This window comes from Colossoma macropomum, unplaced genomic scaffold, assembly GCF_904425465.1.
Source record: "Colossoma macropomum unplaced genomic scaffold, Colossoma_macropomum, whole genome shotgun sequence".
NCBI classification, from domain to species: Eukaryota; Metazoa; Chordata; class Actinopteri; order Characiformes; family Serrasalmidae; genus Colossoma; species Colossoma macropomum.
The window spans coordinates 47,327,534-47,341,310 of record NW_023494789.1 but is presented as its reverse complement, the minus strand read 5'-3'; the positions used below and the strand labels follow the sequence as shown (position 1 = coordinate 47,341,310).

Sequence of the window (13,777 nt, the reverse complement as noted above, 5' to 3'; positions counted from 1 at the left end):
AAGATCTGTACGGGTGTATATGTGCGGAGGACTGTATAAAATGTACAGTGTTGTTGTTCTGTCTAAATAATTTACGGAAATATAACTATTTATTAAACAAAAATTAATTGTACTATGTATTATTTTACAACCTAATTATTATTAATAATTATAATCATTATTATTATTATTATTAATTACATAATTATTTTTATTTATGCAATTATCAAAATTGTATTTATTATTATCATTATACATACATATATATATATATATATATATATATATATATATATATAATTTTGTGGAAACAAGGACCAAATGACTGTACAAGAATAAAGTAAGCATTCCATCTGTCCTTTTAACATTTTGTCTGATTTTGGATGAAAAAGCAATTATTTGTTTCACTCCAACACTAACTATATATATATATATATATATATATATATATATATATATATATATATATATATATATATATATATATATGCTGGAGTTTTTAATCACCTCAGTGTCACTGCTGGACTGAGAATAGTCCATTAACCAAAAACACCCAGCTAACAGCGTCCTGTGAGCAGCGTCCTGTGACCACTGATAAAGGACTAGAGGATGACCCACACAAACTGTGCAGCAGCAGATGGGCTATCATCTCTGGCTTTACAAGGTGGACCTGTAAGTGTCTGATAGAGTGGACACAGTGTTTAGAAACTCCAGCAGCACTGCTGTGTCTGATCTACTCGCAACAGCACAACACACACTAACACACCACCACCACATCAAGGTCACTGCAGCGCTGAGAATGACCCACCACCCAAATAAATGCTCTGTGGGGGTCCTGACCACTGAAGAACAGGGTAACAAAGTATGCAGAGAAACAGATGGACTACAGTCTGTAACTGTAGAACTACAAAGTACTCCTGTATGCTCAGTGGAGCTGATAAAATGGACAGTGAGTGTAGATACAAGGTGCTCAGTGCATATATATATATATATATATATATATATATATATATATATATTTTATCAACAAAATGTCTTATGAGAGGGAGGTTTTCCCTCATTTTCCCTGCTAAAACGAATGTTTGGAGTCTTTTAGACTTTGTGGCATCTTAAAATGTTGTTCTGACTTTCTATCAATAAAAGCTTGAGTGAAGCAGAAGTCACTCCACTATGACTGGCTGTTTGGCCTCCATGCTTTAGCTCCTCAGTGGCTGCATTAAGATGCTGGCTGTTCTCCGCAAGATCTTTATAGGCCAAACTTGTGGCTGCATGTATTGACAGCCAAACATGTGAGAGTGATACACACTCCTGGCACATCCTCTCTCTTCTCAGATCATGCCCAGTTTTTCTGAAGGAGCTCCAAGGCTGGATTTTGTCTTTTTTCTCCAGCTATGTCCAGTTCTCCAAGGGAACATCTCAGACAGCTTATGAGCAGCCTGTTCAGCCAACAGCTTGGCCCTGAAGGTTTTATCGAAAAGAGTTTCTGGCATGTAGAACATATGAGTGTTGGCTGTCTTTGACTTTTCCAGTGCTGACGCCAACCCCTTCTCCAACCCTGTACTCAACCTCCCAGAAAAACTGTCACTAGTAGAACGTTCTGTTTGCCCAAGAACAAACATGGTGAAAGATCTTTCAAGTACTTTTCAGCTGCTGAATATAATAGTAAATGATTTTATCTGGATTTCAGACAAGCTGTAAATATTTAAACTCATAAAATCACAGATTTATGTGTATTTTGTCCTTTTCTCATTCAATATTGATGCACACCAATGGGTTTTGGAAGTGTAGGACACTCTCAAAACAAATGGTTCTTCAAGGGTTCTTCAGTAAAGAAAATAGTTCTATATAGAACCATGAACACTCAAAGAGCCCTTTGCATTATTAAAGGGTTCTTTCCATAATGAAAGGGTTCTTCAGATTGATAGAGAATGTGAGGTAGAACCTTTTTGAAAATGGTTCTATATGGCACCCAAAAGTGTTCTGCTATTGTTACAGTGTCAAGCTTGTAACAGTAGAAGAACCCTTTTTGGGTTTTTTTAAAAAAGGTTCTATACAGAACCGTCTATATAGCACATTCACTGCATCCACTCCATAAACAGCGCCCTAAACAATATAGTGACCTACAAATATCTTTAAAAGCAAAATATTCATAGTAACAATAGTAGGGGATTCATTTTTTATTCAGTTTTTTATTGTTCATTTCATATAAAGGGATGTAAAAAGGTATTTTGTCCTTGAAAATCTCACCTCACCAAAAACAAAGAAAATGTTGGGTTCAAAAGGTGAAGAAACTGTTCAGAATATAATGTTCAAGGATAATGATAGAGTTATATGTTAAATGTATATCTGAGTGGTGATCTTCACTTTATTTTACACCACCGTCTCGTGTTTTTTGTGTGGTTGCTTAATACCATGATACAGTGAAACCACTTGTTTAATCCTTATAACCCGAAGCCCACAATTTTGGGCAAAAATGTGAGTCACTTCTGGTTTTCATAACTTCAGAATGGTTTAAGCTACAGGTATGATACACATATCAGACCATTTAGACCATGTCATCAAGCTGTGACGTCAGCATCAGTGAGTAATTCAGCTTGGAAAATCCTGATATTATTGCTCTGCTTTTTGGCCTTCATATTACAACAAAGGGTTAAAACGGTGACATGATTCACACATCAGAGCACTCATCAGACTCTGCCCTCATAATCCAGAGTGATTTCATCCACCTGTGACCATCCATCAGCCAGCAATCCAGCTCCAAAATCACCCACAACCCACACGCTCCAGTTATACTACATCTCTGCTTTTAGCCTTCATTTTATAAACAAAGAGTGAGAGAAACCAGCTCTAACATCCCACAACCCGGAAATACAGCACAAACACACTGTAAAATCTGCTATTAGCTCTCTTCTTTAGCCTTCATATGACAGCAATGGGGTTAAAGCTGCACTATGTAAGATTTGGGGATTTGGAGACCTCTCTGGAGGAAATGTGTAATTGCAAGCAATGTGCAGAAGATTGTGCTTCGAACCCCTTCCACGAGCAGATGAATCTGACGACTGCAAGTGAGTTCAAAGAGAATTCAAAGAGATCTCCGTCAAAACTTGGTGAAGGACGTGAGCTTCTCAGGATGTGAGTGAACCATCTACTATCATATCTTCATCAGTATAAAGTTGATTTTGCCTTGGAGACCTAAACATGGAGCCGGACCTCCTGTTTGAGCCTGTGCGTGTGACGTTAACACGTAAAGACACACAATATGATCTGAAAAACTCCTCTGACTTTTAAATGACTTCAGGCTGACTTGCAGCGAACAGACAGTTCAAAGAAAAAGTCGGTGGTCAGTGAAGATTTGTAATTCTGCTAAAGGTTCATCTATATCCAGGAGATCCACATTTTAAGCTGGTTTGCCTTTTAACTGGAGGAATTACATGTTACATTAGCAGGCAGCCCTCTGGCCAGCTGTTAACTGTCAAAAAGACTGTCCCGACGTCTTGATATCACTTTTGCTAAGAAAGCAAAAAGGTCTAAAATATGCTGAACAGCCAGATGAGGCCTATCACTGCCTTCTGAAGGAACTGCTCTGCTGCATGCTAATTTTAATATGTTCCTCTCTCCCTGACAGAGAGGAAAATGGCCTGGGAAAAGGCCACTGTCACTTCCGTCATTCTTCAAAGCCGAGCTGAAGGAGGAGAATGAGAGCGGGTGATAGCGTACAGTGCAGCTGGAACACACTTTCCAGCTTATTTAGCAGTTTATGCTAGGCTTTGTGAAAGCCTCTTATTTTCACATAATGCTGAGAATCAAAAGGCTACATCTGTGGACAGTGCCCGCTGAACACTTGAGCTGAATTAGTCTTCAGTCTGCGGTATTCAGAGCTCTGCTCAGTGTGACCTCTTTGTAAACGGCTGCTTTAAGGACCGTAAGAAAACAGCAGCTCTCTTTTCAGAGCAGTTTCACTTACAGAGCATATTTTCCCAGCAATCTCTGGCTCAACTGGAACAGATCCAGAAAGCATGAACTTAGTCTTAGTGGCGGGCTGTAAGTGCGGCGGACTGGGGTTCGATTACCCACTCAGACACCATGCTATATCAATAAGAGTCCTTGGGCAAGACTCCTAACACAACATTCAGGTCCACTTTCCTCAGTAATGAGATTAAAACGTACGTCGCTCTGGGTTAAAGTGGCTGCCAAGTGCCAAAAAGAAAATGGAAATTGATGTAATAGAAATAGTATTTTGTAGTAGATAGAGGTAGAAGTACACAAATTCATTACTGCAGCACAAGTGCAAATACTAACACTGCAAAAAACGATATCTTGTCAAGTAAAATTATCTTAATCAATAAATCTAATATTTCTCCTGTTGAAATTGTTGTAAGTTTAATTTTAGATCATTTGACTTATTTCTGGCCATTTTTACTTGTTTAAGTGATCTAGTTAAGTACATTGGTAACACTTTCTATGAATGTCACCTTTGTAAGCATCTATAAACACATTTATAACAGGTTATAATGTATTCATAAGGCATTATAAACATGGTTATAAATATTTATAAAAAAGAATGACACTGAATTACACTTTATAGTGATGTTTGTTATACATTATGAATTGTTAATATAATGCATTATAAATAGTGTTAATAACATGTTATAATGTCAGTGCCAAAGAAGTCAGTCCCAGCTTGGAGAGCGTAAAGTAAAGACAAATACCAAGCTAACGGTGGTGTACATTGCCTTTCCCACATTGGGTAAAACACTGATGGCAGCACTAGTTTAAACTCTGACATTTGAAGCCTGTAATGTGCTTTACTGTGAATGTTTTAGTGTTTCAGTAAATCCTTCAGTAAATACTTCAACTTGAAGCCTCACTCGTAACACTGGAGGAGGCTTTAGTACAGTACGCTTCACTTTACTTAGAGCGGACAAATACAACTTATGAGCTCTCATAATTTGTTATGAACAGTACTTATAATGTATTATGTTAACAATTCATAATGCATAATAAACATGACTATAATGTACAATGCATTTTTATAAATATTTATAGCTATGTTTATAATGTCTTATGAATGCATTATAACATGTTATGAATCTGATTATAGATGCTTACAAAGGTGACATTCACTTATGCAGTTTTCATGAAGATTCTAACATTCGCCAGTGTTTTCTTATGTGGGATTTGTTCTTAGGTAAGAACAGAATCTACACACACTCAAGAGCACAAAGGTGAGAACAGTTCTGCACTTTAAGAAGATGTCATGAATCTGATGTAGACTTTTTCTTAGGACCTTTCTCAAGAACACATTTTAGGAAAAAACGTAGGAAGAAATTGGTGAATGAGGCCCATCGTGTCTAAAAAAGAACTCAGGGCACTGATCTTCCTCGAGAGACATTCTCATTTTTATGAGTTATGACAACCAGAAAGACAACTAACTCTTCCATTAATGGCGAAGATGTAGAAGTGAAGGACGGCTTTTGCCTTAATTATTAATAACAAAGGATCCAGCAGATGAGAAATTCGAAACAGATCAGCACTCAGCAGAACAAGCATGAAGGAGCTGAAAAGGATCTTCAAATATGATGATGTGTCTTTATAAACAAAGATTAAAACTGTCCGAACAGTGGTCTTTTCCACGACTCTTAATGGATGTGAATGCTGGACGATAAAAAAGCGGAACAGGTAAAATGTTGACGTCTTTGAGCTTTGGTGTTGGTGAAGACTTTTTATCAACACATAATAATACTACTACTACTACTAATAATAATAATGATAATAACAATAATATTTTCATGCCATTGGCAGCTCAAAGAGCTTTACAGTCAGGTGATAAAGCTTAACAGTAGTACAAGAAATTATAAATATCAATTTAGAATCATATAAAAAATTACAGATCAAATTAAAGATAAACACCACTAGATTTAGTGCTTACTAGTTATAATTAAATGCTGAGTTGAAGAGATACGGTTTTAGATGCTTCTTAAAAGTGAGCTCTGAGTTTGACTGTCTAATAAAAGGTGGAACTGAGCTCCACAGTTTAGAAGCAGAATAACTGAACGAGTCTCTTCATGTTTTCTGTATTTTACAGAGGGTGTTCAGAAGGTCAATATCTGCAGATCTTAGATCATAAACAGGCAGACACTCTGTGATGTAAGCAGGTGCTTTAAGGTCATTTAAAGCTTTAAAAACTAGTAGCAAGCTTAAAAATCTATCCTGAATGATACAGGCAGCCAGTGCAGCTCTTTTAAGATGGGAGTGATCTGATCTCTCTGTTTTGTTTTTGTTAGGATGCTGATGCATTTTGTACGAGTTGTGAGGGATGTATAGTTTTCTTAGGAAGTCCAGTAAGAAGATCATTACAGTGATCAACTCTGCTGTAAAAAATGCATGAACAATTCTCTCTGCGTCGCTCTGAAAGCTACTTTAGAGACTGTGTTTACATACGGGATAAAACAGAGCTCAGAGTCTAAGATCACACCCAGGTGAATGGATCAAATCAAACCTCACTTCTCACTCAAAGCCCAGATGACCAATCTAAAGTGTGTTATGGGAGGAGCCAGTTCACAGGAAAGGATGAGTATGCTTGGAACAGTTGAAGATGGATGGACGCAAACAGAGATATCATGAACAAACCTTTATCCCAGATGCATGAAAATCCAAACAGAACACAGGGTGTTCTGGGAAAGCGTTATCCATATGGTTACCAGGAGTAGGAACTGACTTGATGGCACTTAATAAGAATAATAATAACAATATTGGCATGCAGTAATAATAAGAGGCACAGAGGGTAGTAAATTAACTTCATTACGGGAATACGGTTAAGCAGTTTGCTTCTTTCTCTCTCTCTCTCTCTTTCTGTTTCTCTCTCTCTATCTCTCTCTCTCTCTCTCTCTCTCTCACACTCTCTCTCTCTCTCTCTCTCTCTCTCTGTTTGCTGTTTGCCCCAAGGGAGGTCAGTCAGGGCCACATAAATAAAATGCTCCAATTAGCTGATGGATTTCCGCTTGCCTCTCTGATACAGATAAAGCTCTGTGATCACACAGTGTCTTTCATTATTTGATGCTTATGAATGTAAACACTGTACTGCCAGTTTGTACCACATAAAGAGGCCCCAAAAAGTATCTGGACACTTAAACCATTGGTAAACTTTAACACAGTTCATAAGACCTTTTCAAAAAATGTTTAACAACATAATATTTGGTTTAGAAAAAAAAAAAACACTTTTAGCACAATATCAGATGGAAACCTCAGAGCGGCTGTTTTTCAGGAACTCCGAAGTGTACGAAGACATTTTGGATGTAAACCTGCTGAATTCTGCAGAGAAATAATGATCTGAAATGCACCAGCTGCAGTATTTGACAGAACAATTTATCAAAATAGAAAATGACAGTCCTGTGCTGTTTTGTCATCAGAGACCAATGATTTTGTTCACGATTATTTTCCTTTTTTAAATTACTTTAGGAAGATTCTTAGACTTTTGGTAAGATGCTGCAAAACTGTGTCACTGCTGTGCTCAGGATGGTCCACCACCAGAGTAGTATTTGGTCAGAAGTGGTCCTGTGGTGGTTCCTTTCCACTGATGATCAGTTAGGGGCTGATAAATGTGAAGGATATGAAAGCTGAAGGGTCACTCTTCACCTACACTCTTAAAAATAAAGGTACCAAAAAAAGCTTGTTGGGGAGATACCACAGAAGAACTACTTTTGTTTCCTTACAGAACCTTACAGTCAAAGATCAAAGAATATCTGTATAAAGTTCTAGACCAATTAAACCCTGTTTTTTTCTATAACCCTACGTCAAAGCGCAGAACCATTTAAGAACCTACATATTTAAGCACTTTTTAGGGGGAGGCTTTAAACCATAAAGTAATGGATGTATAGATTATAGATGTATGGACCTTTCTAAGACATAAGGGTGTACTCTTACCAGACTGTACCCATGTACTACCCTAATATCCAAAATACCAAACTGTACCCATGTAGTACCCCAAATACCCAAAATACTAGACTGTACCCATATAGTACCCTAATACCCAAAATACTGTACTGTACCCATGTAGTACCCCAAATACCAGACTGCAGTCATGTAGTACCCAAACACCCAAATGTACCCATATAGTATCCCAAATATCCACTGTACCTACGTAGTACCCCAAATATCCAAAATACCCAACTGTACCCATGTAGTACTCCAAATACCCAAAATACCAAATTGTACCCATGTACTCTCCCAAATACCCAAAATTTTAAACTGTACCTATTTAGTACCCAAAATACACAAAAATACCAAATTGTACCCATGTAGCACCCTAAATACCAAACAGTTTGACGTAATATTCACTCCTCAATCTGTTCAGTCCGTATATTGAAAGTAAGCTGTTTTATATTCATTGCTTTTGTGATGTCACAAGAATGAACAGGCTTATATATGGTATATCTGCCTACTCAGCCTATTGCAGTTTAGGTCCCTCCCACCCTCACAGAAGTTATAAAGAGTGTTTCAGCCTGAGGTGCTTTTTAAATGAGACACAATATAGAGCAGCCAATCAGAACGGAGCTCATTTACATATATCAATCTTAAAGGAACAACAACAAAAACAGCCTATTTAATTCCAAGGGATAAAGAGAGGCTTGAAAACGGTCATGTAAAAAGAAATTACAACTGTTTGGGACATAAAATTCCACAAGTATCGTAAGTGGGCCTCAGTTCTTTCCATTGAAATATTCTTTAGGAAAAGGGGTTCTTCTATGCCATCCCTCCATAGAACCTTTCTTTTCAAGAGTGTATAATGCTTTCGTAGCAGTACAGCCCCAAGCATATGCATCATTAATTCAGTTTCATAGTCATCTCCATGACAATGCCTTCTTTTATTTTTCTTCTCCAGTAAACAGCTTTGTTCATTCCAAACGCTGTCTATATACTGTCAAGTCAAGATGCAAGAGCACAGCAAAAAAAAAACAAACACGTTGTTTGGAGTGATGAGTGCAGACAGAGGAAAGCAGTGCTGTGGATTATGTAACTGTCTGAGGGGGGCTGGCGGTAGGTAATGAGTGGGAGTGCATCCAAAAGATTTAGCTGAAACATCACCCATAACCCTTCACAGCAGATCTGAGCATCTGTCTCTGAGTATCAGCACAGATCAACATCCAGAACAAAATGTTATTATTAAATCAGTCTGACTGGTGTAAGAATGATTTGCTCTCATAGGCTGTTCTGAGCAACGTCAAACCAAAACGACATGCTAATCAATCTGCTTTTATTTGATTCAAAAAACATACAATGAAAATTCCTCCCACTAATCCATTCATCAACTGAAAACCAAATGTAGTCAAGTCCATATATAAAACAGTTCTTATGCAGAGTTATAGGGAAGAAGAAGGTGTGGAAGCTTTGTCCACACTGAAGTCCATATGATCCATCGGTAAAAAGACTTCTGACACTGCGTTCACAAAAATGACCGGGTCTTAGCAAACATATTACATATTCAGCATATCCCATATAAAGAACTAGAGAATATAAATGCAATATCATACATATTTTACATCAGAATACATCAGATTTTGCATTTTGTGATATGCAGTGGTTGACTTATTTGTGTAGAATGTTTGTCAGGTGTTTAATGGCCAACATACCAATCTGTCAAACTGTACACTCTTTGCAAAAAGGATTCTACATGATTCCAAAAAAGGTTCCATAAATTGTAACAATTACAACCCAATTTGGTACTATATAGAACCAATTAAGAGTTCTTTAAAGAATCACGTACAACACGTTTTCCATCATAGAGAAGAGCCACTTAATTATATAAATAACCATTTATGCATTCAAATTGTTCTTTGAGTGTTCACAGTTCTGTATATATCAATTACAGTTAATAATGGACCCTTAAAAAAACATAAGGGTGTACTCTTACCAGACTGTGCCCATGTAGTATGCTAATACCCAAAATACCAAACTGTACCTATATAGTACCTCAAACGCCCAAAATACCAAACTGTACCTATACAGTACCCCAAATATCCCAAATTCCATAGTGTACCCATGTAGTACCCAAAATACCCAAAATATTAAACTGTACCCATGTAGTACCCCAAATACCCAAAATACCAAACTGTACATATGCAGTACCCCAAATACCCAAAATGCCAAATTGTACCCATGTACAATCCCAAATACCCAAAATACCAAACTCTACCCAATGTAGTACCCCAAATACCAGGCTGTACCCATGTAGTATCCCAAATATCCATAATACCAAACTCTACCCAATGTAGTACCCAAAATACCTAAAAATTCCAAAATATATCCATGTAGTACCCAAAATACCAAACTGCAGCAAACATACCAAAAGTAGCCAAACCTTATCCAACAATAAGCCAATATAATGTGACTGTCGTATTGAAAGCTTATAACTCTTTTATAACTCAAAATGCTTTTATATCCTAGACAATACTACTTTATTGTAAAAGGAAAAATGCCTTGTATGTAAATGTAGTTAAAATTTTATTTCAGGTAATTGTCCTATTTTGGAGCATTTCTACTGGACCATTTGTCATGATACAAATTAAAAAAAATCAAATAAATAAATAGTTACACGTTTTTGAGCTGTACAATACCCAAAATACCAAACTATACAGTTCCCAAAATATGAAACTTTACAGTATCCAAAAAAACAAGCTGTACTCATACAATACCCAAAAAACAACCTGTACTCTAGATAAGGCTGTAGCCAAAATACCAAACTGTACCTATAGAGTAAAAAAATACCAACTTGTACCCATACAGTACCCATAATGCCAATCTGTATGCAAACAGTTCTCAAAATACCAAATCATACATTACCCCAAAATACCACCCTGTACCTAGAGTATCCAAAATATCACCCTGTACCAATACAGTACCCATAATACCAAACTATATGCAAATGGTACCCAAAATGCCAAACTATACAATACCCCAAAATACCACCCTGTGCCATAGTATCCGAGATACCTGTATACCAAAATACCAACCAGTACCCATACAATACCCTTAATGCCAAACTGTATGCAAACAGTTCTCAAAATACCAAACTATACAACACCCCAAAATACCACCCTGTACCCACAGTACCCAAAATACCAAACTGTACCCACAGTCCCCAAAATATCACCCTGTACCAATACATTACCCATAAAACCAAACTGTATGCAAATGGTACCCAAAATGCCAAACTTTACAATACCCCAAAATACCACCCTGTGCCATAGTACTCGAGATACCTGTATGTATACAGTACTCAATATAACAATGTATACCCATACAGTACCCAGAATACCAAACTGTACATTACCCAAAATATCAAACTTTACCCTTCAAACTGTACCCATATAGTACCCAAAATACCAAATGGTGTCCATACAATACCCAAAATACCACACTAGGGCAAGCAGGCTGCATCCGTCCAAAGGAACCAACAGCGTGTCGATATTCGCGATAATGTTTTGCCATAATTAAGAGTCTAACAGCGGAAGAAGTCGCGCGTGGAGAGTTTGTGCAGGCCGGTCTCTCTCTGATCAGATCACACAGTACGGCTCCATCGGGGTCTGTGTGGTGACGCAGCAGGGGAAGCAGGCCCTGAGCCGCACGCGCAGCTCCTTGTTGAAAGCGAAGCAGATGATGGGGTTGGCGGCCGCCTGCGCGAACGTGAGCCACACGGCCGCGGTGAGGTAGACGTGCGGCACGGCGCCGCCCTCGGCGAAGACGCGCGCGTAGCACGCCGCCACGTAGGGCGCCCACAGCAGCAGGAAGGCGAGCGTGAGCATGTAGAACATCTTCCCGATGCGCTTCTCCGTCTTGAACTCGTCGAGCACGAGGAGCCTGCGGCCGGCGTCGCGCGGCGCCTGCCTAACTCCGACCAGCGCGGGCGGCGTGGGCCCTCGGCCGAAGCCCGCGATCCAGTTGGCGGCCGCTTGGCCCGTAGCGCCGGGTCCGTGGAACGTCCAGTTGTGGCTGACCGCGGGAACGGGCTGCGCGGGCTTCATCTTCCGGTGTCCGTAGACGAAGCACAGCATCTTGGCGTACACGGCGTGCGTGGCGCCCACCACGCACGCGAGAGTGAGCGCCAGGCCCAGCGCGTCGCCGGCGCGAGCGGGCGCGTGGCCCAGGGCGCAGTGCTCGGGGTCTCGCGGGAACGCCCCCGCGCTCGCCTCCAGCGCCGGCGGCAGCGCGGCGGCGGCCGAGAGCGCCCACGCGGCGGCCACGAGCGCCGCGCACGCGCAAGGAGTCACGCGCTTGGCGTAGAAGCGGTGGTGCGCGATGGCCAGGTAACGCGTGACGCTCGCGGCCAGCAGCACAAAGGCCACGTGGAAGCAGAAGAGCGCGGCGAGCGCTGCGGCCGCGCGGCACCACGCGTGCGCCCACGTCCACGTCCAGGCCCACGGGCGCCCGCGCGCCCCGGCCGTCGCCGTCGCCGCGGCCACGGGGAAACCGAGGGCGGCGCGCGCCGCGTCCGCCGCGCACAGGTCCAGCAGAAGGTAGTAGGGCGCGCGGTGCAGCGCGCTGTCCTTCAACACGAGCGCGCACAGCAGCGCGTTCCCCGCCACGCTCGCGCACAGCATCGCGCCGAGCGCCGCCAGCTGCACCGAGTCCTGCAGCGGCAGCGGCGGGCCGCCGGGGTCGCTCGCGTTCGCCATCCGAGCAGCCGCGCCGGGGCTACGGGATCCAACATCAAGTAGCGCGCGACGCCCCACGGTCCCGTGCCTCGGCAGGGTCGGTCACAATAGCAGGCGCTGAAATCAGCGCGCGGTCATAGTCACGACGCAGAATTGACGCTCAAGGCTCTGTTTGAACGGCGATCGCGATTCTGCAGCCCGCCTCTCTGATCCGCCGCGAGAAAACGAGGTCGTTCTTGTGTGTCGTCGCGTTTAGAGCAGACGCGCTGGCGCTGGGGGGGCGGATGAGGCGGGGGGTCTTTTAATCCACCGTTTTGAAGAGGCTGCTTGGTGCTTCTCTCCTCATCCACCCATCATAAACGCGCCTTCCTGTCGCTGGTCTGCAGGGCCTCGTCGTCCCTCGTGCTCCGTGTCGTTTCTCGCTGGTAAACAAGGCGGGCAGCGCTTGGTTTTGTCTGTGAGCGGAGCAGCAGAGCCGCCTTCCTCTCCTCCAGCGATCTGCGGAGATCCTCGCTCTCCAATATGAAACGTCCCGTTCAGAGCTGGTTATAATAAAGGGGCTTCAGCTCCTCTAAGCTGAGGGTCTCCCCGAGTGAAGAGGTCTGGCAGAAATGCTGCTCGAGAGCGCCCAGACCATCACCGCGCGACTATTCCAGCGAGCCTTTAAAGGCACAGCCTTCAATTACAGCCCAGCAGCGAGAACCACCAACAAAGTGCTGTTACAAGCGAGTGTTATTGTTTGATGATCTGCTGTGAAATTGAATTAATCAATTTAATAAAACAAAAAAGTGCATATTTATTATATATTTATTATTTATTATATATTTATTATTGACTATATATATATATATATATATATATATATATATATATATATATATATATATTTCAAGGGTTTTTTAGTAAAGAATATGGTTCTGTACAGAACCATGAATGCTCAAAGAACCTTGATTAAAGGGTTCTTTGCATCGTGAAAACGTTCTTCAGATTAATGGAGAATGTGCTGTAGATGATTCTATATAGAACTTTCTGAAAAGGGTTATATAGCACCAAAAATGGTTCTTCTATTGTTGCGATGTCAAGCTTGTAATGATAGAAGAACATAGAACCCTTTTCAAAAAGTTTCTATAAAGAACCATCTACCGCAC

The 13,777-nt window shown here is 41.0% G+C and overlaps 1 protein-coding gene across 1 annotated transcript; it reads right to left on the bottom strand.

The window, feature by feature from the left end:
* Nucleotides 1-11,503: 11,503 nt before the first annotated feature.
* Nucleotides 11,504-12,650, bottom strand: gpr27 (G protein-coupled receptor 27). Its single transcript, XM_036569643.1, has one exon. It carries the CDS (start codon nt 12,648-12,650, stop codon nt 11,532-11,534), a length of 1,119 nt encoding a protein of 372 aa, XP_036425536.1. The 3' UTR covers nt 11,504-11,531.
* Between the last annotated feature and the right edge of the window lie 1,127 nt (nt 12,651-13,777).